The sequence below is a fragment of the Silurus meridionalis genome, chromosome 18 (assembly GCF_014805685.1).
Source record: "Silurus meridionalis isolate SWU-2019-XX chromosome 18, ASM1480568v1, whole genome shotgun sequence".
NCBI classification, from domain to species: Eukaryota; Metazoa; Chordata; class Actinopteri; order Siluriformes; family Siluridae; genus Silurus; species Silurus meridionalis.
The window spans coordinates 26,480,975-26,507,468 of record NC_060901.1 but is presented as its reverse complement, the minus strand read 5'-3'; the positions used below and the strand labels follow the sequence as shown (position 1 = coordinate 26,507,468).

Below are 26,494 nucleotides of genomic sequence, written 5' to 3'. Positions count from 1 at the left end.
TGGCTATCCTTTTCTGTCAATCAAAGTAATCAGTATATTTCTATTGGTTTCCTCCAAAAATGACTCACCAAAACCGGAAGTGTGATTTTATAAGCAAACAGCGCCCACTGTTGGATGTTAAAGGAACAGCGTTAATGGTGGAAAAAAATGAACTAATAAAATTTTTTTTCTTGGCAAATATATTGTAATAGCGCCCTGAATTCTATCTATAAGTAAAAAAAATATTAAAAAATAACGTTCTGGATTCCCCATAAAAATGATGTAAATGTATTAGTTATAGATTATAACCACCTCCAAGCCTTTAAGTGATGCCATATTTCCACGTTTTCACTCAAAAATGGATGAACTGACTTCTGGAAGCATTCTATCCAGAAGAAAAGCTCATCTAGTAGCTCTGTGGAACATTAATCTTCATCTCTGAGGTACATTCGAAACACGCCGAGCTTAAACGCCATCAAACTGGTCGCTCCTGCGAGGAAATGGATTAAAGCCTTATCTGAGACCGGGACACACCCAATGTTCTGTCGAATGGATTGATGGATTTAGACACACCTTCTGTAAAGAAATAAAGAGGTTAAGGGATGCGGAGACTGGAAAGACAACAAATAAATACATTAGGAGAGAGCAAAAAATGAAGAAAAATGCATATTTCTGTTCTCCGAGTTGATGTTTGTGGAGCTTTGGATGAAATACGAGTCCCGAAGTAAGAAGTAGAACGCAGCAAAATGTTTCTCCACACTCACCAAGAAAAAATGTCCAGCACGGTCCAGTCAAGACGTCCACAGGACATCCACATAAGTCAAAAAAGAGAGAAAACACACAAATAAGTGAGAAAGTATAAAAAAACCCAACACATTTTCTATTTTTATACTTTTTGTCTCACTTTTCTTTCTATTTTTGATGGTTTATTGTCATTTGCATTCCTCATTCACCTCATTTCATGTCATTTGTACTGAGCTTTGCTCTACGCAGTACCTCATACCTAAACTTCTTATAAAACATATTCTGTGCGTTAGAGGTCATTCGATATATCAGTTGTGCCGAATTATCGATAGTTGATTGCTGGAACTGTCTGCTATCCATAAAAATCCATACGGCTAGGTTTTCCGGGTGTCCGCTGTCACTACGAGAGCGGCCTCTAGAGGCGAATCACTGAAGCCACATGCTGTTTGTTTTAACACGTGAGACTGTGCGCTGCACAGAGATCGCTACATTATATTTATTATTTACAATTTATTAATGATATTTATTAATTTATATAAAACTGACTGAATGATCCCATCTGACAGAAACGATCTGTTCCAGACTCTATTTCAAGTCACAAGTTATTAAAACTATTTTAGTTTTGGGGCAATGCAATTTTTTTGGCACTTTTTCCATCTAAGATAAAATATAGAGAAGCTAAAGAGAAGCTGGAGACATATAAAGATAATTTCTACCTTTACTGGGGAATGTCTTCATCCCCCACCCCCCCCTTCCACACACACACACACACACACACACACACACACACACACACACACACACACAGAGCCACCAAGAACCACAGTTCTATGTTTGCTGGACCATCAGGGGAAGGATTATGTAGAAAAGGATTTATCCCAAATCCTCCATCTGGCTTTTAAAATCAAACAGTGTGTGTGTGTGTGTGTGTGTGTGTGTGTGTGTGTGTGTGTGTGTGTGTGTGTGCATGTTATTTTCAGATGAATCAGACTCACTTTCTCAGGCAGGTGACATTAACGCTGAGTATGACGTTCTAAACCCGTTAGAAGAGACACGGCGTGAGGTTTGGTGCGGTTGTGGACGAGGTGAGATGGGATTAAAGGAAATCAGGAGGAGGAGGAAGATCTGATTATACGCTCGTGAAGAAGAACACTCAGAACACATCTGATCTCAGAGTCCAACCTTCATCCGATCACACAATGATTAGTTAGTGAGGAGCCCCACTAAGATGATATTTATGGTTGTTTTTTTAAGGGTTAACGTGAATGCCTGATTGTGATTGGCTGAAAGGAAGGTCAGGTGTGAGATCAGAGCGGTGAACATACAGGAAGTTTGGGTTCGTCAGGTGAATCTTGGGGAAGTTGAAGCTCAGTGGTTAAAGCTCTGATCGGAAGGTTGGGGATTTTAAAATATGGGGTATCGCCAAACTGCCACGCTGTCACTCCCTTAGCCCTCCAGAGGGCGCTGTATCATGGCTGGTCCTAGCTTCCTAACATCGTTGGGATGTGCAAAGATTTCCTCTGCTGGAGATGATGTATGTGGAGGTGCAGTTGTGACTCCAGTGAACGGTAAAGTGTGGAATTGTGTTCATTGGGTTTCTTGCTTCAGTAATACCATTCAGAGATCCTGTGTGATGCAGGGCTCTGTTCTACTGCACTTCTCTAGAATACTGATGCTTTCTAGAGACTTGGCGTCACAATGATGGGATTAGGACGTGGATCGATTCAGGAAGAACATCACTAAAGGCCTAGAGGTCAAATGGAGTATCAAGACAGAAATAATTTGCCAGTAATAAGTGTCGTGTACATCAGGAAATTAACTCGTTAAACAAGGCGCCAGTCTAAAGTTCCCTTCAATCTTATCAGGATTGACACTGAAGTCATTATTTAAATATTTGAACAAAACACAGACACACAACCTTTTACTTTGTGAGTGTGTGTGTGTGTACACGTGTGTAATCAATGCACGCTAATCTACAGCTGCTTTATACCTGAGCTTTCATCCGGACCGTAATGTGTAACACAACCCCAACCTCATTCACACACACACATACACACACACACACACCTACCTAAAAAAGCTTAACCAGACTTTAGGTGTATCACTGAGTAGAAATGTCTCTTTGTACACCTGTTCTCCACTTTACCTGTTCACCCCGGCCTTCCTCCTTCTCCTCCTCCTCCTGCAACCCAATCTTCAGGTGTAGCGTTACAGCACACAAAGGCAGGCGTGAAGGAAACACCGGCGTGAGAGTGAGAGTAAACAAAACCAATACACCTTTTACAAACCGCAGCCCGAGTACCAACAATCCACTTCATTCCCAACAGCATTTACACACCTCACATATATATACACACACACACACTGCAAACACACACACATACACACACACCTCACATACACAAACACACACCACACACACACACCTCACATACACAAACACACACCACATACACACACATACACACACCTTATATACACACACACCTCACATAAACACACCCTACATACACACACCACAAACACACACCACACACACATTCACATACACACACCTTATATACACACACCACATACACACCACATATACACACACCTCACCTACACATCTTACATACACACACCAAACATACACAAACACCTCACATACACACAACCTACATACACACAGCTCACATACACACACCTCAAATACACAAAAACCTCACATACACACAACCTACATACACACACCTCACCTGCACACATCTTACACACTTGAGCAGCATCAAATTGTATAAAATACATCAATAAGCAAAAGGCACAATTTGTACATTATTTATTTGTTTGTTTGTTTACATACACACGCACACATCCTCAATTGAGCGTTTCAGGTTTTTCTTTTTTTCGAAATCGCGAAACACCGCGTGACCCTCCTGGCGTTCCGTATTTGTTTACAGCCACGCGCGCCGTGTATTTATAGCCAGCTGAAGAGCAGAGAGAAGTTTTCAGATATTTCTATGATTTGCTAAATTTATAAATAAAATAAAGTAGACTCGAATAATCGATCATTAATGAGGTAAAATCATGAGCTACGGACTAATAAAACCCTAAAATATCGAAATCTTAAAAAACAAAAACAAATGTACTGTAGTTGTAAAGGAACACATTAACTACAGATTATCATGAAGATCAGTTTAACTATAACTTTACATTGACTTATTACAAATAAACGTATAAGTTACATAACGTGTGTAACTACAGTCAGTATATATAGAGGCGAATGAGGGTTGAGTGAGAAACCTGGGCAGTTTGAGATGTTCAGGCTGAAATTATTACCTATTAAATCTGTAAATCATCTGTTGCTCCGGTTTGGTGTAAAAGTACCCAGTACAGGGGTTCAGGTGGGGAAAGAAGTCTTTCACCCTGTTCCTGATTTAATCTGGACACCTGAGAGACGAGCAGTCACACTAACAGCCCTCTCAGGTACAGTAGTTTATAATGTTTTTAGAATGAAAAGTCATTGCTTTAAACTGTCGTAAAACTCACGAGACACGACTGAGACGAGTCTAAAAATGCATCTGTACCTCAGTCTCAAAAGACCTTGAAAGGTTAGTTGACACTGAAATGTGAAAAATTTACCTCAGATAATATAGAATTACCTTAGATTATATAGATTTACCTCAGAAATGGTCTGTCAGAAAGTGAAATATGAAAGATTTACCTCAGATGATAGACATCTGATGTATATATTATCTGAGGTAAATCTTTCATATTTTAATTTTAACAGACCTTTTCTGAGGGAAACCTATGCCACAAGTTAAATCTAAAAGATTTACCTCAGATAAAATAGATTTACATCAGTAAATTTGTGTTAGAAATTGAAATAAGAAAAAATTACTTCAGATACTCCAGAAACTGAAATATGATTGACTTCAGATGATCTAGATTTACCTGTCACATTAACAGCCCTCTTAGATACAGTATGTTTATAGTTAATAATGAAAAGTTACCACTTTACACTCAAACACAAACACATTATGATCTAAAATCTAAAAACATTTCTCTTTACCTCAAACTCGAAAGATTTACCTCGGAAAATGTCTGCCAGAAAAGGAAATATGAAAAAAATACCTTAAATGATAAAAATTACCTAAGGAAAGGTTTTTTAGAAAGTGAAGTATGAAAGGTTTACCTCAGATGATCTAGATTTACCTCAGGAAAGGTTTACTTTGGATGATCTAGATTTACCTCAGAAAAGGCTTTTAGAAAGTGAAATGTGAAAGGTTTACCGCAGATTATATAGATTTACCTCAGAAAAGGTTTTCAGAAAGTGAAATATGAAAGGTTTACCTCGGATGATCTAGACTTATCTCAGGAAAGGTTTTCAGAAAGTGAAATATGAAAGGTTTACCTCGGATGATCTAGACTTATCTCAGGAAAGGTTTTCAGAAAGTGAATTATGAAAGGTTTACCGCAGATTATCTAGATTTATCTCAGGAAAGGTTTACCTCGGATGATCTAGATTTACCTCAGAATAGGTTTTCAGAAAGTGAAATATGAAAGATTTACCGCAGATTATCGAGATTTACCTCAGGAAAGGTTTGCCTCGGATGATCTAGATTTAACTCAGAAAAGGTTTTCAGAAAGTGAAATATGAATGGTTTACCTCGGATGGTCTAGACTTACCACAGAAAAGGTTTTCAGAAAGTGAAATATGAAAGGTTTACCTCGGGTGATCTAGACTTATCTCAGGAAAGGTTTTCTGAAAGTGAAATGTAAAAGTTTTACCTCAGATGATATAGATTTACCTCAGGAAAGGTTTACCTCGGATGACTGGATTTACCTCAGGAAAGGTTTTCAGAAAGTGAAATGTGAAAGGTTTACCTCGGATGATCTGGATGTACCTCAGGAAAGGTTTACAGACAGTGAAATATGAAAGATTTACCTCAGATTATATAGATTTACAGAAACTGAAAAAAATGAACATTTGACCTCAAACAAGAAGAATGTGCTTGATAGAAGGTCAATAATCTACAGGAACATGAGAGATTCACCAGAGGAAGTAATATGGGGAAATAATTTGGAAAAATGAAAATGTCCAATGAGGAAGATTTGTCTGGAATTTGAAAAGTTTATTCTTGTTTCTTAAGTTTGGATGTACTCTTACAGAACTGAGCAGGATTTCATTCCATCTCCAATCATCACCAGCAGACATGGAACAGATCTCAGGTACATTTTTTACTGAATCAAACTCAAGTGTGATCATTAAGCACAGCGATTCTTTTAGCTAGTCATATGCTATTGTGCTTTAGTGAGTCCTGTATGAATTCAGTTCATGTTAATTACATTAACGATAATGATGGTGTGTTTAATCCCCATGTTATTAGTCAGCAATTATTGTGTCTAAAATAGCACCAAGAAATCACACACGCGTGTGTGACCAGTTCTCCATCTGTGACATTTACAGGGAGAAAAATGGTGAAAAGGGTAAAGAAGTACTTCAGGAAACCACGGGGACGTAAGGAAAAAGTAACGGAAGCTGACTGCACTATGAACCTCCTAGCTGAACTTCCCTTTGCTGACACCGAGGTCTTGAAGGAACTTAGTTGTAAGTCATTAGTATAGTAGCTCAAGACCTGCAGTATAATAGCTGGAAACCAGCAATGTAGTGGCTATATAATTACAGCATGGTAGCTATAAACCACAAATATAGTAACTCTAGACTCACAATACAGTAGCTATAGACATACAATAACTAGACATACGCATAATAACTACAGACGTACAGTAGCTATAGATGTATAGTATAGTAGCTATAGACTTAAAGTATCTGTAGGAAAGGATTCCCATGCAGTTGTATTTCCACGCTTCACAACTAGAGGGAGATTCACAGTTCACCATTCATAAGTTAACTCTGTGACATCACATTCTCCATCAAGAGCATTAACGGCTCGATGTCTGTTGGCAACCTACCGAACATAGGCATAAGCGTATAGTACAGTAGCTGTAGACGTATAGTACGGTAGCCGGAGAGGTATATAAGGTAGCTGTAGAGGTATATAAGGTAGCTGTAGATGTATAGTAAGGTAGCAGTAGACGTATAGTACGGTAGCTGTAGACGTATAGTAAGGTAGCTGTAGATGTATAGTACGGTAGCTGTAGACGTATAGTGCGGTAGCTGTAGATGTATAGTACGGTAGCTGTAGACGTGTAGTACGGTAGCTGTAGACGTATAGTACGGTAGCTGTAGAGGTATATAAGGTAGCTGTAGAGGTATATAAGGTAGCTGTAGATGTATAGTAAGGTAGCCGTGGGCGTATAGTGCGGTGGCTGTGAGCGTATAGTAAGGTAGCTGTAGATGTATAGTGCGGTAGCTGTAGACGTGTAGTACGGTAGCTGTAGACGTATAGTACGGTAGCTGTAGACGTATAGTGCGGTAGCTGTAGACGTATAGTACGGTAGCTGTAGACGTATAGTGCGGTAGCTGTAGACGTGTAGTGCGGTAGCTGTAGACGTATAGTACGGTAGCTGTAGAGGTATATAAGGTAGCTGTAGACGTGTAGTACGGTAGCTGTAGACGTGTAGTACGGTAGCTGTAGACGTGTAGTACGGTAGCTGTAGACGTAGTACGGTGGCTGTGAGCGTATAGTACGGTGGCTGTGGGCGTGTAGTACGGTGGCTGTAGGCGTGTAGTACGGTGGCTGTGGGCGTATGGTGCGGTAGCTGTGGGCGTATAGTGCGGTAGCTGTAGGCGTGTAGTGCGGTGGCTGTAGGCGTGTAGTACGGTAGCTGTGGGCGTATGGTCACGGTAGCTGTGGGCGTGTAGTCACGGTGGCTGTGGGCGTGTAGTACGGTGGCTGTGAGCGTATAGTACGGTAGCTGTAGACGTATAGTACGGTAGCTGTAGACGTATAGTACGGTAGCTGTAGACGTATAGTACGGTAGCTGTAGATGTGTAGTACGGTAGCTGTAGACGTATATAAGGTTAGACTGTTACTCTATCTTATGTGTAATTGTGGTTTTTCTATTCCAGTCTCTGACCCTGATGCCCAGGGGAAGAGGAAAGGTAAGAGGAAGAAGAGGGGACATGCGGAAAATGAAGAGGATGAAGAAAAAGAAAAGAAGAAGAAAGATAGTCCTCGCCCTAACTACTTCGTGTCGATCCCGATCACCAATCAAAAGGTTCAGCACTGACTTTAGACGAGTCGGACACAGTTTTTTTTAGTGCTTATATAAAATCATATATAAAATATATTCATTGTTTTGTGTGTGTGTGTGTGTGTTCATGTGTGTGCGTGTGTGTGTGTGCGTCAGATAAAACAGGGGGTGGAGGAAGTCCAGGCTGAGGTGTTACAGAAGGACCCTCGTCTCTCCAGAGCTCTGATTCCTGTTGGGACGCTTCACATCACACTGCTCGTCACACACTTGTCCACACAGGAGCAGATTGACACGTACGTACACCTTCTACACGACAAGAACGTTCTTTAAACATTATCATGTGGGACATCAGGGGACAGTGTAATAGAACATGCTGCATCATAGCAACCTGAGGAAAATCAGCTAGAAATTTGTGTGTGTGATGGACATTTTTGTGTGATTTCATACCTGCGTCAGTGCTCTTCCCGGGGGATTAACAGCTAGGTGTGTGTGTGTGTTTGTGACACATAGGGCTGCATTGGCAATAGAAGAGATGGAGCCGACGTTGACGTACCTGGTGGGTGGGCGGAGCCTTGTGCTGCCATTTCGTGGAATTGGTCACTTTAAACAGGAAGTAGCGTTCATCCAGATCGAAGAGGGAGATCATCTCAGTACCCTTACACAAATCGCAGGTGAGTTCTTTACATGTTCTTTATACCCTTATTTTTTTCTGCCATTGTGGGAACCAGAAAAATCTGTTACATCTGTACTGCAGCGTAGAGCTGACTCTGGAGACTCCTTCCATCTGAAATTGGCGGAAACGGCAGGTTTGTCAGATTAAGCCCATAACATCTTAGGAGGTCACCTTAGAAAGGCTCAGAAGGTCCAGTTTTTTCAACTTTATAGACAGTACACTATGAAGGACCTTATACATTGGTTCTCTGGGATTATCATCCAGATACCTGGACCATCATCTCCATCACTTAACCAGGCTTCTTTCTAGGCTTTTTGTCTCACCAGCTTTGATCTGGAACTGATCTTGGACCAATTTTCAAGATGTGAAGTGTCTATAAGCACGTAATCACATCATTTATAAGGGGGAGGGGAGTGAATCTGCCATCTAACGTCATCACTCTGTTTTTATCCCAGGTCAATATCGGACTGCATCTCTCTCTCTCTCTCTCTCTCTCTCTCTCTCTCTCTCTCTCTCTCTTTATTTCTCTGTCTATGTCAGTATTGATTCTCTCCTTGTGTTACATTAAGCATTGGAGGGGTTTGAGTCTTAAAGCTGTCCTCTCTGCTATGGAAATAGCCTCACCCTTGCTGTCTGAATCTCTCTCTCTTTCTTTCTCTTTCGTTCTGTTGTTCCAGACTTAGTCAGGAAGGTGTTTGAGGAGAAGGGGATACCAGCCGGAGACCAGAAAGATTTTAAACCTCACCTGACCTTCATCAAGCTCTCACGAGCACCCAAACTCCGTCGTCAGGTGGGTTCCTCGGACACCTTCATTTATTTTTTTTTCATAAGAGCAAAACGGATAAACCAACAAAAGTTCTGTGCAGACGGGATGGTAAAAGATTTTTTTCGTGAAGTCTGTGGACTATCGGACTCGTGTTTTTTTTAACGGAGAGAAGTTGTATTTTGAGACTTGTTTACAGCATGTCTTAATTTAGTTCTAGATCGATGGCTCTGTGACGGAACTTGACCACAATGTCAGTGTGTGTGACTGATCAGGTTTGGATGTGTTATTGGTTTGACTTTTCCATTATACAGTGACCTTGTTTTAGAAAAACAGTTTTATCAAATTATCAAATTGGGACAACAGGGATGTGTACAACCGAATGGCTCGGTTCTAGATGTTTTAGAATGACTAAGTTTCCAGAATGTTGTGGGGGGATCAGGATTGACCTTCAGAACACAGGATATGTAAACCATTAGAGCTTTGAGAATGATTGGAGTTTTAGAATTCTACGAAACTCAAACAACTATCTGACTGGAAAATTCAAGAAAGATTTTGAGATGTAGAATGTTGTATAGCCTCTTAGCATGATTGCCCTGATAGGTCTGGAATGCAAGATAAAAATTAGGATCAGTAGGATCGGCCTAGTAATCAGAGAATGTCAGAAAACAGGATCTGTGAGCCCAGGAGGGTTCTGAGAGGTTTAAGAATGACCAGAGTTCTAGATTTCTTTTATAAAACTCATAACAGAACCACACAGTCAGGCTGGAAAATTCAATAGAGCTCCAGTTGTAAAATGTTGTAGGACCCTGTTAGGATGATCACACTGATAGGCCTAGAATGCTCCTTCTAGAATATTGGCTATATTTGGACAATTCAAGTAAGAAGATCTAGACCATCTTTGGACAGTTCAAAAAAACGTATTAAAACCAGAGTTTGTAGAACATTTGAAGTTATTAGAACTTGCTGTTTTACTTCTCAGATCATTGAAACTTAGACTATTCTAGAGTTTTCCAGAATAAATAAAAAGGCAAGATTATATGCAAGGTTGTTGAATTACCTGCGATCTAGAGCCACAAAGTTCTGGAATGTTGATGTTCTATTGGTCCTAGGATGCCTAGGCTGTGAGGCTCTCAAGTATTTGAGTCGTACCCAAACCAGAGGTTCCAGATCACTCAGGGTCCAAAATGTCGAATCATCTGATGTTCTAGAACCCAAAGCCTTCTGTGTTTGTGCTTCTGAAACATAACAAACTGTAAAAGATAAGAGCAGGCAGAATCACGACACGGTGTCTCCTACACCAACGCTCACACCCTTCATTACTCCATCTGGACAGATGGAAGTCTCATTTTAATTTTGAATCATTTATGTTCAGTAGTTTAGAATTAACAGAAAGTGTTGTGATGTTACACAAATATGCTGGGAGATGGGGAAAAAAGGACTAATCTTATTTCTCGTGTCTGAGTGCTTTGTAATCGGATTTTGATCCATAACTCTGCACCTTTCTCCATCACTTCGCTCAGTGCAGGACGTGTGAAGAGATCTTACAGCTAGCTATACGAGCTGATGTATAGGTAGCCTCATATAACATCGCCATGACCACTATGCAACGATACTTGAAAGAATCTTGTGTGTGTCTGAGCTCATCCCATTTACATGTATGTTTTAGGGAGTCAAGAAACTGGACTCAAGTCTGTATGTGCTGTTTGAGCAGCAAGTGTTTGGTGAGGAGAACGTGTGCACCATGGATCTGTGCTCCATGCTGAAGAAGAAAGATGCTGATGGTTACTACCATCGTGAGAAGACCGTCACATTCGGTAAGTCAGAACACGTTTAAATGTCTGTGTGTGTGTGTGTGTGTGTGTGTGTGTGTGTGTGAGATACATCAGTGGTATATTTTCTCAAGTGGCATCAACCCATAAAAATCAAAAGATGAATAGTGACGTTTTAGAACCTCTGGAACCAGAATGAGAGCCTACTGCTAGACTTAGATATTCTAGAACACTAAAGCTCGCAGATTCCCCCCTTTCAGAACAAGGTATTCTAGTAACTTCTAGAAGTTCATGATCATACACTCATTCTAGAATGCTCAAGTTCTGCCACACCATTAATAGCTTCTAGTTTTCTAGATCTGCTTCTACTGTATTCTTTAAGCTTTCAGGTTGAAAGCCTACAGTCAGACAGAAAGATGATCTAGACCACTCAATTGGCATAACAACGTTTTAGAACGTTTTATAAGAAAGGTTTTAGAACCTTCCAAAGTGAAGCTCTAGATGATCAATCTTTCGGAACAGAAAAGCTCATAGTGTTTTGGCACTTCTCTGATTGATGAGTTTTAAAGCTTGCAGCATCAGGAACTTTTTCAAGAGGAAAGTTCTACAAGACTTGGTCAAAATCTGTCTCTTGAACTTTTTAGATAGAAAATGCCAAGACACCGCTCCTTAATGTAAACCTCAAAATTGTAGAACTTCTCTGTTTGGTAATAGAAGAGACAGTGCTTAAGAACCAAATGGACTAATCCTGGGCCTACCACATTTATCCTGAGGTGTTTTAAAAACACTAGGAAATTGAATCTCCTGTAACTTTGCAGGGTGACCATGGGCTTAATTCTTCTAGAATGTTCTAGAACTATCTAAAACTCAAGTGTTTGTGACAATGTTCTGGAACTCAGATCATTCTAGAACTTCTGAGTCTTGATGGCAGGCTCCTGTATTGAGACATTCTAGACCACAGCTCTAGAAATTACGTTGGAGATTTCTTTCAACAGTTTTTGAATTGTTTCAGATTCTGGTTCAGTTCTGTGGTCCGGTTGTGCAGTTCGTTATCAATGGTCTGGGTCGTGTTAAGTTTTTTTTTTTTAATGTCTGTCTCGGAGCTTCGATCACACGTAGACAGATCAGACGGACGCCAATCCTATAAGGTATTTACTAATTATAGAAAAAACACTATTATTAATAAATAATGTGATTACTGAAGGAAAAAAGGCAACACAGTTTGGAACATGTGAGAAAATGAGCGAGAGGGAAATGATCAGGCCACTAGAGGTCACACTTTAGCTTCAGATAGCAAGGAAATCAAATCGTTGTATTTATGAGTTAAATTCTATGATTTTTTATGCGGAAAAACATCTCGCAGCACTTTTCTGCTCCACACTTTTGTACAGTATCGGATCCAAATCCCAATCATGGGAATTCTCCTGCATTTTCTGTATCGTTAGGAATTATTCTAGAGGACCTAGTGATCCAGATGAAATCTGGAGGCATCAATAATTTCATGACAATTCTGGATAATTATCTATCTATCTATCTATCTATCTATCTATCTATCTATCTATCTATCTATCTATCTATCTATCTATCTATCTTTCTTTCTTTCTTTCTTTCTTTCTTTCTTTCTTTCTTTCTTTCTTTCATTCAGACCTAATGTGTTAGAGGGATAGAGAGAGATAGAAAAGAGAGAAGGATCATTCCAGAATTTGTATGATTCCCTGCTTTATGTTTCCCATTTTTTAAGGTATTTTGAAGCTTTTCTGGAAGGTGGAAGCTTCTTTAATTGTGTGAGGGAACCTCATTTATCAAAGTCCAGACATGGACAAAATATTTCAACAGGGTTTAAACCAGAAATGTACAGGAAACGTTCTTGAAAATGTGTTTAGTAGGCTAAAAAAATGAACGTGAACGGAAGGCGACACGTGCGACACAATCTGTACACACACACACACACACACACACACACACACACACACATGCTACTCTATACATTCCACATAACCTCCAACATTCCACACTGCCCTGTTGTCATTATGTTTCACTGCTAACACTCCCACGAAACACCATTTTGAATTACCACACACACGTACACATAACGCCTTTCACACCATATGTTACGTAACGTTACAGACAGCAAATATAAAAAGATCTATGGTGTGAAGAATGAATATTTTAGGAATGTATTAATAACATTACAGCCTCTAGACATTACACAGTCAGCAGGTTGTGTTTGAAAAGTAAAAAGTGCGACTACAAATTAACAGGCAGGTGCTTGTCGGTTGGTGCGGTAACCCGGGTTTCATCAAGTGTTTCCGTTTGTGACTCTCCTAATTCTCCTGATTAGCAGCTCTCAAAGTAGATTTGAATCACAATACGGCTTTAACGAGTTCCCTAATTAGGGACTCCAGGTGTTTAATCCGAGGAGGATAAATCAGAGTTAATGTGCAAAAACTACCAGATCTAGATCCTAATCCACAATACCCCACCCGAATAGAGTTAAACCGAAAATAATTCGGTTTAACTCTATATCTGCATTCTGAAATCCTTCTTTTGATGTTTCTTAGAAAAATCTTCACTTTTCAAGAACTTGACACATCACTCCTAAGTCTTCACACTATTTTTATCTACATCCAGGTACTTCTTTTTTACTTTGGTTGGATATCCAGAGCTTATCTTTATCCCAAAATAAACATTTTTCAAATCTCAATCTGTCTGAATGTTGAAAATTTGTGATCTAGAAAAATGAAAGCCATCACTATATTTGTGCATGTAAAGTCTTTTTTGAACTGGATCCATGGAGCTTTCCAAATCAATACCCTCATCTTCTGTGATCTTTATTACTTTATAGATTGTTAGATCCTAGAAACACTTGATACTGGAATCACCATAAGAAAATAGCATACGGCTCCCCGCTCTAGAAAGGCAGACACGATCCAAATTCGTATTGTGATCTAAAAAAATGTTATACTGGCTTGGGATGTTTCAAAGACATTTCAATCTGACTGGTTACACAACGCTCAGGGAAATGTGTGTTTTCTCTCTCTAGAAAAACAAAACACCACAAACTAATTTTTTTTATTTTCTCTTGATATTTTGAACACACGATATGCATCTCTACTTTTCTATTTAAACCCAGACGCTGGATACTCTAGATATTTGAACCACTGAGTGCTCTTCTTGAGAAAATACGAACACCCAGGTTGCTCTAGAAAACGTTTGCACTGCGTTCTATAGAGATCTTTTTCAATTCTATGCCTTTTCTTAGAAAAATAAAAATGCCAAACACCCATACTGCTCTGCTCCAGATGTCTCTGCCCACCCCTGCTTGATTTTTTAATCTCTGTTTGCAATGGGAGACTATGGAAAAGGTTATCATGAAAAACCAGCTGACCGCAGAGACTATGGATTTTGAGCAGCGTGGCTCAATAATCTGTGTGCTCTTTAGCGGCGAATGTGTTGGGAACGATCGGTGAGCCAGCGGGGGGTGAGTATACGCCGGGGTAGAGGTTCGGTTCTGGTTGAAATCCTGGGCAAAGCACGGATCAATTTTAAAAGTCGGACGTTTAACAGCAAAAAATGTTAAACAGCACGACTGTTGGCAAATACAATTATTCACAAGAATCCGGGTAATAGTGGAGAATTTTTTACGTCGTACATTTTCAGCTGGAAAAAAGGAAATATTTACTGAATGATTCTTAGGGGGCCAAGCACCAACAATGTGTAGGCACCCCAATGGTGGTATCCTTTCTTCTCTGGAAATTCTGTCTATCTTCAATCTTCCTGCTCCTCTTAAAAACATTGTTCTGTCATCGTTAGGGTTGCAGAGGGGCGGAAGCTTACACCTCAAACCTTGTTGTCCATTTAATCTAGATTTCACACATCATGAGCAAAAATACTCTTCAATCTAATAATCTAAAAATCTAAACACGCTGCTTGTGCAGCTGAGATTATTATCACTATTATTATTATTATTATTATTATTATGGAAATATATATATATATATATATATATATATATATATATATATATATATATATATACAGTGGAACCCGCTTATCTCGACCTCGGTTATCTCGACAACACTATTAAGTCGACGTTTTTGAAGTGGAACCGCCAAATTCTCGCTTTGTCTTAGCATTTTTTATCGGTTATGTCGATTCTTTTATGTCGCCGAACCCTGATATCTCGAGCACAAGGGGGGAAAAATTTGCCATTTAACGTCGGTTATCTCGGTGCAGCCGCAGAAGAACTCATGAAGTGGCGGAAAAATCAAGTCTTAAAGCTGCTACAGGTGTTGTATTGTATACTGGTGAATCTCTGCTGTTAGTTAGTTAGTTTCTTTGGGAAGAAAAGCGCAGCCGTTGAGAGAGTGCCGGTGGGAACACACGTACCGGGATACGCATGCGCGATAACAACGACCGCCGTGAACCAACATATACCAACAATAACGGACAGTGAGAGTGTGGAAGTTTAAATAGGAGCTGGTGATGATGATAAACGAGCACCATATGTGCGCGATTGAAGCGGAGCTTCAGAGAAAGCGGCCGAGAAAACACCTGCCACGCTGAAGGGGGCCGAAGGGGGCGTGGCAGGTGGATTCCTGACAGTTAACAAACATGTACTGTATGTATTTTTATAACATGCCTTCATCAAACAAATCGCGCAACGCTGTTGTGTAAAAACCTTCAAAACACGTGCATGCACATTCTCATTTATTAACGCACATCATGTACATAAAGAAATTTCAAGCACGTTAATATACTGCCGCCATTTTGATTTTCGTTTATCTCCATCATCGGTTATCTCGATGGTTTTTGGCGACCCCCTAGGACATCGACATAACCGGGTTCCACTGTATATATATATATATATATATATATATATATATATATATATATATATATATTTATGGTGATATTAGTTTTTATCTGGCAGATTACTAGAAAACCTAAACACTAACATATGTACGTGTGTGTGTGTATGAGGCGACCATGTGCCTGTGAGCCAATGCATTTGTAACTGGCTGTTCAGCTCTTGTAAATGGGAAACAGGCCAGAACTTCCAGCTGGGCTCACAGTGTGTGTGTGTGTGTGTGTGTGTGTGTGTGTGTGTGTGTGTGTGTGTGTGTGTGTGTGTGTGTGTGTGTGTGTGTGATGGCAGCTGTATTTTTTTTTTATCCTGCAAAATATCGGCTGACTGGGTTAAGGCTCTTTATACCTGTCTGTGTGTTTATACAATAGAGTGTGTGAGAGTGTGTCATTAAAGTTCTACAGTAAATAAGCACCTGTACCTCAGGCTACTGGCAGAATGTGTGTGTGTGTGTGTGTGGGGGGTGTGTGTATGTGGGGTTCAAGAAAGGAGACTCCGACACATTTTAGACTATTGGAGATAAAAAATACTTTTAAAAAAAGGGACAAGATAAATCTCTCAAATATTATTATTATGCCGTGGTGCTCTGTTTCTGGAAATGTTGTCCACCTGTCTATCATTCCCTGTTCTAATGCCTTGCCCAGTAACATCCGGAGACGTCTAACGCTCCCTGTGCGGACGGAGCTGATAATCGATCTGCCACCAGATGAGAATAGACGAGCAAGGGAATGAGACATCCACAGAAATACACACATATCCGAGCCTCGACGGCTATTTTTAACTTGTAGATAGGTCCAGAAACCCTGTTTTGCCGTCTCGGTGTTTTCAAGCTCTGTGGTGTTACTTGTATGTCTTGTTTTTTTTTTTAAATGGAAAAAAAAATACATTATATGGATACAAAATATTACTGCCTTTTCTACCCAGTTGTTTCCTTTAATTTGGTGACACACAATTGTACAGGAGGTCTTTAACTACAGGAGCATGACTTTACTTAAACCCAAACATGTTCCATGGCAATGCCCCTGTGCTTAAAGCCAACTCTATGAAGATCTGCTCTAAATGGCTTGGAGATTAGGTGTCCTCAAACCTTTGGCCTATTTTGTGTCAGATTTCTAGAGGTTCTAGACCATGTGTGCTATAAGAACACCTGAGTGTTATACACAGTGACATGATGCATTGGCCAGAAATAACCAATCACAGCACAGTACCTCACTAATCCACACCCAGACCACAGTATAGAATTATTTTTGTGTAGTATTTTGTGTAGTGTAGTGTAGGATTTGAGTGGACTGGAGTATTGTAGTGGAGCACTATCATAGTTGTATCATCATCATCATCACATCACCATTATAATCACCATCAACACCACCATCATCACATCATAATTATAATCACCATCATCACCACCATCATTACTATCATCATCACATCACCATTATCACCATTATGATCACTATCATCATCACATCACCATTATAATCACCATTATCATCACCATTATTATCACCATCATCACCACCATCACTATCATCATCACATCACCATTATAATCACCATCAACACCACCATCATTACTACCATCATCATATCACCATTATCATCACCATCATCATCATCACCATTATCATCACTATGATCATTACATCATCATTATCATCACCATTATTATCACCATCATCATCACATCACCATTATCACCATTATCATCACCACCATCATTACTACCATCATCACATCACTCGTCATCACCATTATTATCACCATCATTACTACCATCATCATATCACCATTATCATCACTATGATCATTACATCATCATTATCATCACCACCATTATAACCATCATCACCACCATCATCATCACATCACCATAATAATCACCATTATCACCATTATCATTATCACCATCATCATCACATCACCATTATCATCACCATGATTATCATCACCATCATCATCATCACATCACCATTATCATCACCATGATTATCACATTATCATCAGCATTATTATTACCACAAATCACATTCACCATTATCATCCTAATCACTATAATCATTACATCATAATTATTACCATCACCTTCATACTCAACACCACAATCACCATGACCACCATCATAACAATAATTATCATAACCATAACATCCTAATTATCACCACTATCATTATCACCACCACCACCATTACTATCATCACCATCAGAGTCATCGTACTTATCTTATTCACCAGCCTCCTCCTTCTCCTTCTCCTCGTGTCAGATCAGTTCCCTGATAAGACAGTAGAGTAATACTGTATGAAGGCGTACTCAGTGATGCTGCTAACGATGCGGCTAATATCTAGCGATCATACTGGAGCTCTAAACCCGGGCGATGTGATTGGTTGATTGATGTTAATTGGTCTGCAGGTAACAGTCATGTCATTTCTTAAGTCGAGAGATTTCATGAAGCCATTCTGACCATAGAGCTGCTCTAGAGATCGAAGAGCAGATGTCTGTCACACACACACACACACACACACACACACACACACACACACAAAATACTGTTCATTCTAAGCCAATTATTCAAGAGAGCCAAAGAGGGGGGGTGGGACTCTAGACTCCACCCCCTCACCACACACCACACACACTCACACACACAGGCAACTACAGAACACTGCATGAGGTGCTCTGCCTCTCTCACTCTCTCTCTCACACACACACAAACGCACAGTCAGCTGCTGGAGCTGCTCTTGGATTTTCTGATTCCAGCAGGAGAAAGAACAGAGGGAAGGAGGGAAGAAGGGAGGAAGCAATGGGTCAGCTGTGCTGTTTCCCTTTCTCCCGAACGGACGACAAATTGAGTAAGTGATTGGAAAGCTGCTGGAGATCTGAGAGGAGTGTGTGTGTGTGTGAGAGAGAGAGAGAGAGAGAGAGAGAGAGAAAGAGAGAGAGTGTGTGTGTATGTGTCTGTGTCTGTGTGTGAGAGAGAAAGCGAGATTAAACCCTGGTTAAATTTGTACACTTTATCTCCATGTGAATGGAGCAGTGTGTGTGTGTGTGTGTGTGTGTGTGTGTGTGTGTGTGTGTGTGTGTGTGTGTGTGTGTGTGTTGCAAAATATCTGGTCTGTAAAGCGTTATTGCAGTAAAGACACAGCTTCAGGCTGCAGCGTCCGGTACTCTACATCCTTTACACGTTTTCGTCACATGACACGAGCATTTTGAGACAGATTCGGAGATGAGATGAAGTGAACAGGAAAGGCTGTGGAGCTCCACCCATCCACCCATTTATCCCTTCACCCATCTACACCTTTAACCACTCCATCCATCATACCCTTCCACCTATCCACCCCTTTACCCCTCCATCCATCATACCCTTCCACCTATCCACCCCTTTACCCCTCCATCCATCATACCCTTCCACCTATCCACCACTTTACCCCTCCATCCATCATACCCTTCCACCTATCCACCCCTTTACCCCTCCATCCATCATACCCTTCCACCTATCCACCCCTTTACCCCTCCATCCATCATACCCTTCCACCTATCCACCACTTTACCCCTCCATCCATCATACCCTTCCACCTATCCACCCCTTTACCCCTCCATCCATCATACCCTTCCACCTATCCACCACTTTACCCCTCCATCCATCATACCCTTCCACCTATCCACCCCTTTACCCCTCCATCCATCATACCCTTCCACCTATCCACCACTTTACCCCTCCATCCATCATACCCTTCCACCTATCCACCCCTTTACCCCTCCATCCATCATACCCTTCCACCTATCCACCTCTTTACCCCTCCATCCATCATACCCTTCCACCTATCCACCACTTTACCCCTCCATCCATCATACCCTTCCACCTATCCACCACTTTACCCCTCCACCCATCCTACCCCTTTACCCCTCCACCCATTCACCCCTCTACCCGTTCGGCTCCTCCACCCCTCTACCCCTCCACCCAGGAGTCCCTGGGGTTAAAGTGGTAACTCTTGGTCCTCATCCACATTTAACATGTACCCGTTCGTCACAGAATTAAAAACCATCTGCCCCAAATACAGCTGTGTTACAGATGTGATAAGTCTAAGGGCAGTTGTTAAACCCGGGTCATAAAGGTTTATATGAAATGTAGATGTATAATTGTGGATTTAGATTGGGCAGCGTCGAGAGCGACAGGGACGGGTAGTGCCTCGGATGGAGGAAGGATACGACACGAAGCTGTCGGGAAAGAATCGAGTGTAAAGGAACCGGAACTACTTTTATATTGTTGTAGTGCTCTGAATAAATCTTCCCCGATCCCGTATTTCTGTATTTACATCCACTTCAGCTCCGAGAACACAGGACTGGATATATTCCTGTAGACAGTGAGAGGACTGTGTGTGTGTGTGTGTGTGTGTGTGTGTGTGTGTGTGTGTGTGTGTAGAGCTGCCTTCAGATTCTTAATGTGTTACTGTGTGCTTTTTATTTTCAGGCTACGAAAAGCTTTGGCTGCTTTTCTCTCTTTATCTGTCTCTCTATCTATCTATCTGTCAGTCTGTCTCTCTCTCTCTCTCTCTCTCTCTTTATCTGTCTCTCTATCTGTCTCTCTCACACACAGTCTCCTCACATTCTTTCTATATTTCTGTCTCTCTTTATCTTTCTCTCACTCTCTCTCAGCATCCATTTATTTCATTTTTCTCCATCTCTCAGCATCCATTTTGCTCTGTGTGTGTGTGTGTGTGTGTGTGTGTGTGTGTTAAAGCTGACTTTACACGCACATGCAGGGCAGTGTTGTATACTCCTCAGTGGCTTGAGGGAGTGAGAGAAAGAATGTGTGTGTGTGTGTGTGTGTGTGTGTGTGTGTGTGTGTGTGTGTGATGTTTGGCCTACTTTCAGTCAGCATGATGAGAGAGAAAGTGAAAAACAGGAAAGAAAGAGAACTGAGGAGAGAAAAATGAAGCAGTAGGAATGAGGGGGAAAGGAGGGGGGGAGATATGGAAAGAAAAGGAGAGAAAAAAATGAACGAGAGAGAGAGAGAGAAACATGTCAGCATGTCTTGGGGATACCTAATGCCTTCACAGCTGGGGCCAGTGTGTGTGTGTGTGTGTGTGTGTGTGTGTGTGTGTGTGTGTGTGTGTGTGTAAGAGCTCAGTAAGGTCGGTGTAGAAAGACAACATCCAGCTGAGCTTTTAACATTGTGGCCTTTTACACACACACACACGACTAATCACATGATATTAGTGGACAAATGCAAGTGTTAATAGTCTGCACACGTGTTTTTGTTTCATGTGCATGTCGCATCTCACACACACACACACACACACACGTTCTCCAAGGGCACATTGATTAACTAGTGCAGTGACAGCACGGCTAGACCGAAGTCCCACAGGCACAATGAGACACACCTTAACGACTGGATCTCTCTCTCTCTCTCACACACACACACACACACACACACACACACACACACACACACACTTCATGATATTTGTATCTATAATCAATTTACAACCATCTATACCCTAAACAATATTTTATGGCTAAGGCATTTTGGATCCGAAGGTCGTGAGTTCAAATTCCAGCCACACCAAACTGCCACCTCTGGGCCCCCGAGCATGGCCCTTGACCCTCATCTGCTCAGCAAAAATTTTAAGTGTCTCTGGATAAATCCAGAAACGTTTCAGAAGAGTGGAGTTTAGTGGAACATCAAATAGGGACTGAATGTGGAAACTTATAGTCAGGTGTCCGCATACTTTTTTTTATACAGTATAGAAATCGGTCCCAAGCTTGAACAGAAATATGATGGAACTTCTGCTAAAGGAAATCACACGACGGCTTCTTTCCTCCCACTAATAGTTTCTCTCGCCAGTAGTCAGGAAACATCTGTTTAAACGCTAAAAGCGCTAATTATTCTTAGCATAGTAGCCCTGTTATGTAAATTTATTGGTTTCATTAACTCTGTAGTTTTGATTCTCCCCCAAACTGCCTCGTGTAAGAAACGTCACTGGCAGTTCCCCCGGAGCAGCTTCAGGAAGTTGGGTACAAGCCCACAATGCTACTGACTGTTAGCTCAGGAGACCTAGCCAAGTTCTCACATGTTCTTTGTGGATCACTGTTCCTTCATAGTCCTCAACTGCTACGAGGACCAATTTTATATTTATTTCACACTGGCTGCCCAAAATACCCGGAAGCTGCTAGAAGTAAACAGGATCTTCCTTAATGAGGGTGGAGAGTGGTCTCAGGAAACACACACACACACACACACACACACACACACACACACGCAATAATAATAATATGAAAGTGAGGTGAGAGTCCTAATGTTAATATCTAATTAACATGTAATTAGCAAGAGACGAATGAGTGCCTGACTGCTGGAATATTTGAGTTACAGTCCTGACTGCTGAATTACTTGAGTTACAGTCCTGACTGCTAAAATGTTTGAGTTACAGTCCTGACTTCTGGAATATTTGAGTTACAGTCCTGACTTCTGGAATATTTGAGTTACAGTCCTGACTTCTGGAATATTTGAGTTACAGTCCTGACTTCTGGAATATTTGAGTTACAGTCCTGACTGCTGATATATTTGAGTTACAATCCTGACTGCTAAAATGTTTGTTAGAGGTCAGTTAATCTGCAGTAAAGTGGAATGGTTTAGTGTTGATGTAAACAACCAGCGTCGGCTCTTAGCGGACAAATGTGGTGTTTCTCACCTGGGAGGAAAATCATTACAGCATTGATCGAGAGCTGACATTAATTCACGAGTTGGTTCTGGAAAGAATAAATGTGCGATTCGGAGCACGTACCAGAGTTTCCGCAGGGGTCTAAAAAAAATGTAAAAGTATAAATTTTAGGCTTAAAAAAGTCACTATTTTTAATAATTTAAATAATTTTACATAGGTCTTAATTTTCCTCTAACAGGCATTAAGATGCTCCCGCAGCACTTTAGAACGTTTTATTGGTTAGTTTCCGTGGCGTTGTAGTTCTTTCTTCCGCTAGTCCAAATATAATTCGCTGGATTACGACTTCAAATCTCTTATTATAATATAATAATTAGCCAATAGCGTTACCTCACGGCCTGGGGGAGGGGGTGGGGCGCTTTATATACTTGAGCGTTTCATTGGCTGGAAAAACAATCCAATGGTATACAGAGATAGAGAGAGGAAAGGTTCTGAACATGTTCATACCCAAAGCCATGAAAAACCTCATTTTAGATTTTCTGGAAGTTCAGAATGTCTGTTGAATACAAGAGTCTCAGGGATGTGAGAGAGAGAGAGAGAGAGAGAGAGAGAGAGATGATTGTTCAGTGTTTACAACATTCATAAAGTTATATAATCTCTCAGCTACCTGTGAAGCGAAAACAGAGGCCTGGTGCAGCTGAAGGACGTTGTCGTGTCCCTGGTTTCTGTGTGTGTGCGTGATGCGGAGGCGATTAATGCGTGTGTGAGGCGGTACAGGTGTTTGTGTGTGTGTGTTCAAAGCAGTCACTGAGATTTTATAGCACTAAGGACAAATCGAAACCATTTCACGACTCGAAGGTGATCAAATATACAGATCGTATACACACACTGTAGGTTACTTGTGGGAGCAATCGGAAAAGTCGTAGTCGTGTGTCCCGATACTTTTGGCCTAACAGCGCGCCATGATCTCCATCTCACTCTGTAAGGGAACTGGAGCCGGTTGTTACTATGGTTACGGCTGAGTGTAAACCTGGAACCTTCCTGTCAGCCAATCACAATCCAGTATTCCAAGTTGGAAACTTACCAGGACTTTATGGGAATTATGTTTTGTGTTACGTGATGGAGGAAGGCGGAGTGCCTGTAGGGGGCGTGCTGTGTACATGTGAGTGAATGAATTTAAGCAAATTATCAATTCCATTGAAGTTTCCTGTTATTGGCGAAATGTCGTAAATTCCCATATTTTCCCATGAATTTCCATGGCAAGTTTCCAGTCTAGAAAATTCCTCATCTAGAGTCTCTGTCTGTTCTAGACGCTTTTTTCAGTGCTTTACTTTACTTTTACTTTTGCTGCATTTGGCAGACGCCCTTATCCAGAGCGACTTACAACTGTGCAGGGGATGGTTTTAGGGCTTTTGCTCAAGGGCCCAGCAGTGGCAGCTTGGTGGTGGTGGTGGGATTTGAACCTGTGACCTTCCGATCCAAAGTCAAATGCCTTAACCACTAAGCTACCACCTCCAGTGCGAGCTTCAGAATCAGAAGCGAATGATTTCAAATCAACCCGAGGGGAAAAACACGATTTCTTTGCACGAGATAAAAAATTATTTAAAAAAAGAATCTAGATGGCTGATAAAAATGTGAAATAATTCTGGGATTGTGGTAAAAATTCAAATAAAAACAGGATCTTACCTTATTAAGCCGCTAAAGGCGGAGCTTATACACGTCGTATAAACACGTATAACTGTAGCGTTGTCAATTTGACGCGAACATTTCAAATGTAATAATTAAATTAGGTAAATACAATACACAGGAAGCCCAAAATATTGCTTCTGGATTGGTCTACAATAAGCTCCGCCTTTAGTATCCGAATAAGGCAAGTTCCTGTCGATGCGGTCGACGCCTCAGTGCTGATCTTATTATTGATTTTACGCCAAATCCTGGTCGTGATTCACGTGATTGAGGTGAAGGTTCAGATCTGGGTCTCGGACGTTAAACCGGTTGTGTTTGTCTTGCAGATCTTTTGCAGACCACACGGCGCACTTCGCGGACAAGTACGTGTCTCGTTGCCCAAGCTCATCCTTCTCCCAAACACACACAAACACACACACACACACACACACACACACACACACACACACACACACACACAAGCACTCGTTATTGCCAAGTGCCTGGACCCCGAGTGTTCCTACTCTCTCTCTTTTTGTGTATTAGTGATGTGTGTGTGTGTGTGTGTGTGTGTCGCCAGGTGGTAAACGCGGCCCCGAGCTCGACGATGACGAGCTGCTGAGTTTGAGTAAGAGGCTGGTCGAAGACGCCGTGTCTCGCGCCGTGCAGCAGTACATGGAGGAGACGCAGCAGAACGGCTCCGCCCCCAAAGACGAAGCCCCACCCAACTCCACTCCCAAATGACGGCGTGTCCACTGACCCCGGACCCTCACCTTCCCCGGGCCTGGGTGGACCCCGAACCCACCCCCATCTCCGGGCCCCGCCTCCGGGGGCGCCGGGTTGCTGCGTGACGCAACACGCGGTTTTGCATAAACGAACCCTATGCAGGTTTTCATTTAGTTTCGTTTTTTTTTTTGCCGAGACGATATCGAACTGCACACCTGGACCTGCACAGAAAGGGGCGTGGGATGATGATGATGATGATGATGATGATGATGATGATTTTCTCAGAGCCTCACTTGAAGCGTTTTTTTTTCCATATCTGTCTTTGAAACATAAGCCTTGTTTATGTTTGTGCGCCCCCCGTAGGCCGCATGTTTGACGCGCAGGAGGTCAGGAGGAAGCTGGACTCGGACAGAGCGAGCGTTTACAGGAAATCGAGGGAATTTAGGACCCTGTTAGGACGAGAGGAAGTACGAGCACGAATCGCACGAGAACTGAGTGTGACACACACACACACACACACACACACACCACAACAACCACCAGCAACCTGAACTTTTGCGCACACACACACCCAACACATATGTACACACACTTAAAACTAAACCTTTAGACTAATTATTATTTTTTTAAGAAAAGCTGATTCACTTGAATTAATGTGTACATTTAATTTGAATTAAAACCCAAACAAAAGTATAAAATGATGGATTTGATGTGCAGATTTTTTTTCTCCCACTTCCACAGTGGCCTTAAAAAATGAAAAAAAGGGGTTTTGATTTACTTTTAATATTTGTGGGTTTTTTGTTGGCTTTTCTTTTACTTGTTATTATAATAAAAAGTGCTGCATGTTTTCACCTGATCCTTAATTACTTTAAAAAACTAAAGTTTTCAATTTCCAAACATTTTGGTTTAAAACAACCCCAAACTGAGACATCGCAGTCTCGTCGCTCCACATCCCTTCATCGTTTTTTTCCGCATCATCTTAATTACTTTATTGCTTTATTTTTATTTGTCTCCCTCTCTTATAGGAGTGTTAATAAAGGGTTTTTCCTGGATGTTTTCCATACATGTCATGTTTTCTTTTGTATTTTGTCCATCAGGACATTCACTCACTTTTCCACTCATGTGGCTCTTTTTTAAACTGTTCCCACACATCTTATAGTCACATGATTGGCTTTGACCTGCATGACAGTGCCCCCTTTTGAACACCTTTGGGATAAACTGACTGCCCCTCAGGCCTCCTTATCTCACCTACCTACCCGTATCATCACATCTAATCCAAAAACATCTCGGGTACAATCAGCAATGTTATCCATTGGTTTACGATGTCAGAGCGTTTACAGTAGGAGTGCCGCTCTATTAGTTACGATTTTGTTGGTTAGAGCGTTTACGGTAGGCGTGCAGCTCCGTTAGTTACAGTATTGTTGGTCGGAGCGTTTACGGTAGGCGTGCAGCTCCGTTAGTTACAGTATTGTTGGTCGGAGCGTTTTTTACAGTATTGATAATTGGAGCGTTTAC

At 41.2% G+C, this 26,494-nt stretch overlaps 1 protein-coding gene across 8 annotated transcripts; it reads left to right on the top strand.

Moving 5' to 3' along the window:
- Positions 1–2,102: 2,102 nt before the first annotated feature.
- Positions 2,103–25,655, top strand: LOC124401422 (A-kinase anchor protein 7). Of its 8 annotated transcripts, none has more exons than XM_046873731.1 (10): positions 2,103–2,291; positions 5,875–5,934; positions 6,173–6,313; positions 7,739–7,887; positions 8,020–8,156; positions 8,374–8,534; positions 9,214–9,326; positions 10,969–11,116; positions 24,601–24,636; positions 24,834–25,480. In XM_046873731.1, exons 1-10 carry the CDS (start codon positions 2,195–2,197, stop codon positions 24,995–24,997), a joined length of 1,206 nt encoding a protein of 401 aa, XP_046729687.1. In that variant the 5' UTR covers positions 2,103–2,194; the 3' UTR covers positions 24,998–25,480. The 8 variants fall into 8 exon arrangements, with proteins under 8 accessions (XP_046729687.1, XP_046729684.1, XP_046729685.1 ...); XM_046873728.1 differs by lacking the exon at positions 2,103–2,291 and adding an exon at positions 3,644–4,188; XM_046873733.1 differs by lacking the exon at positions 2,103–2,291 and adding an exon at positions 3,645–3,781.
- The last annotated feature ends 839 nt before the right edge of the window (positions 25,656–26,494 follow it).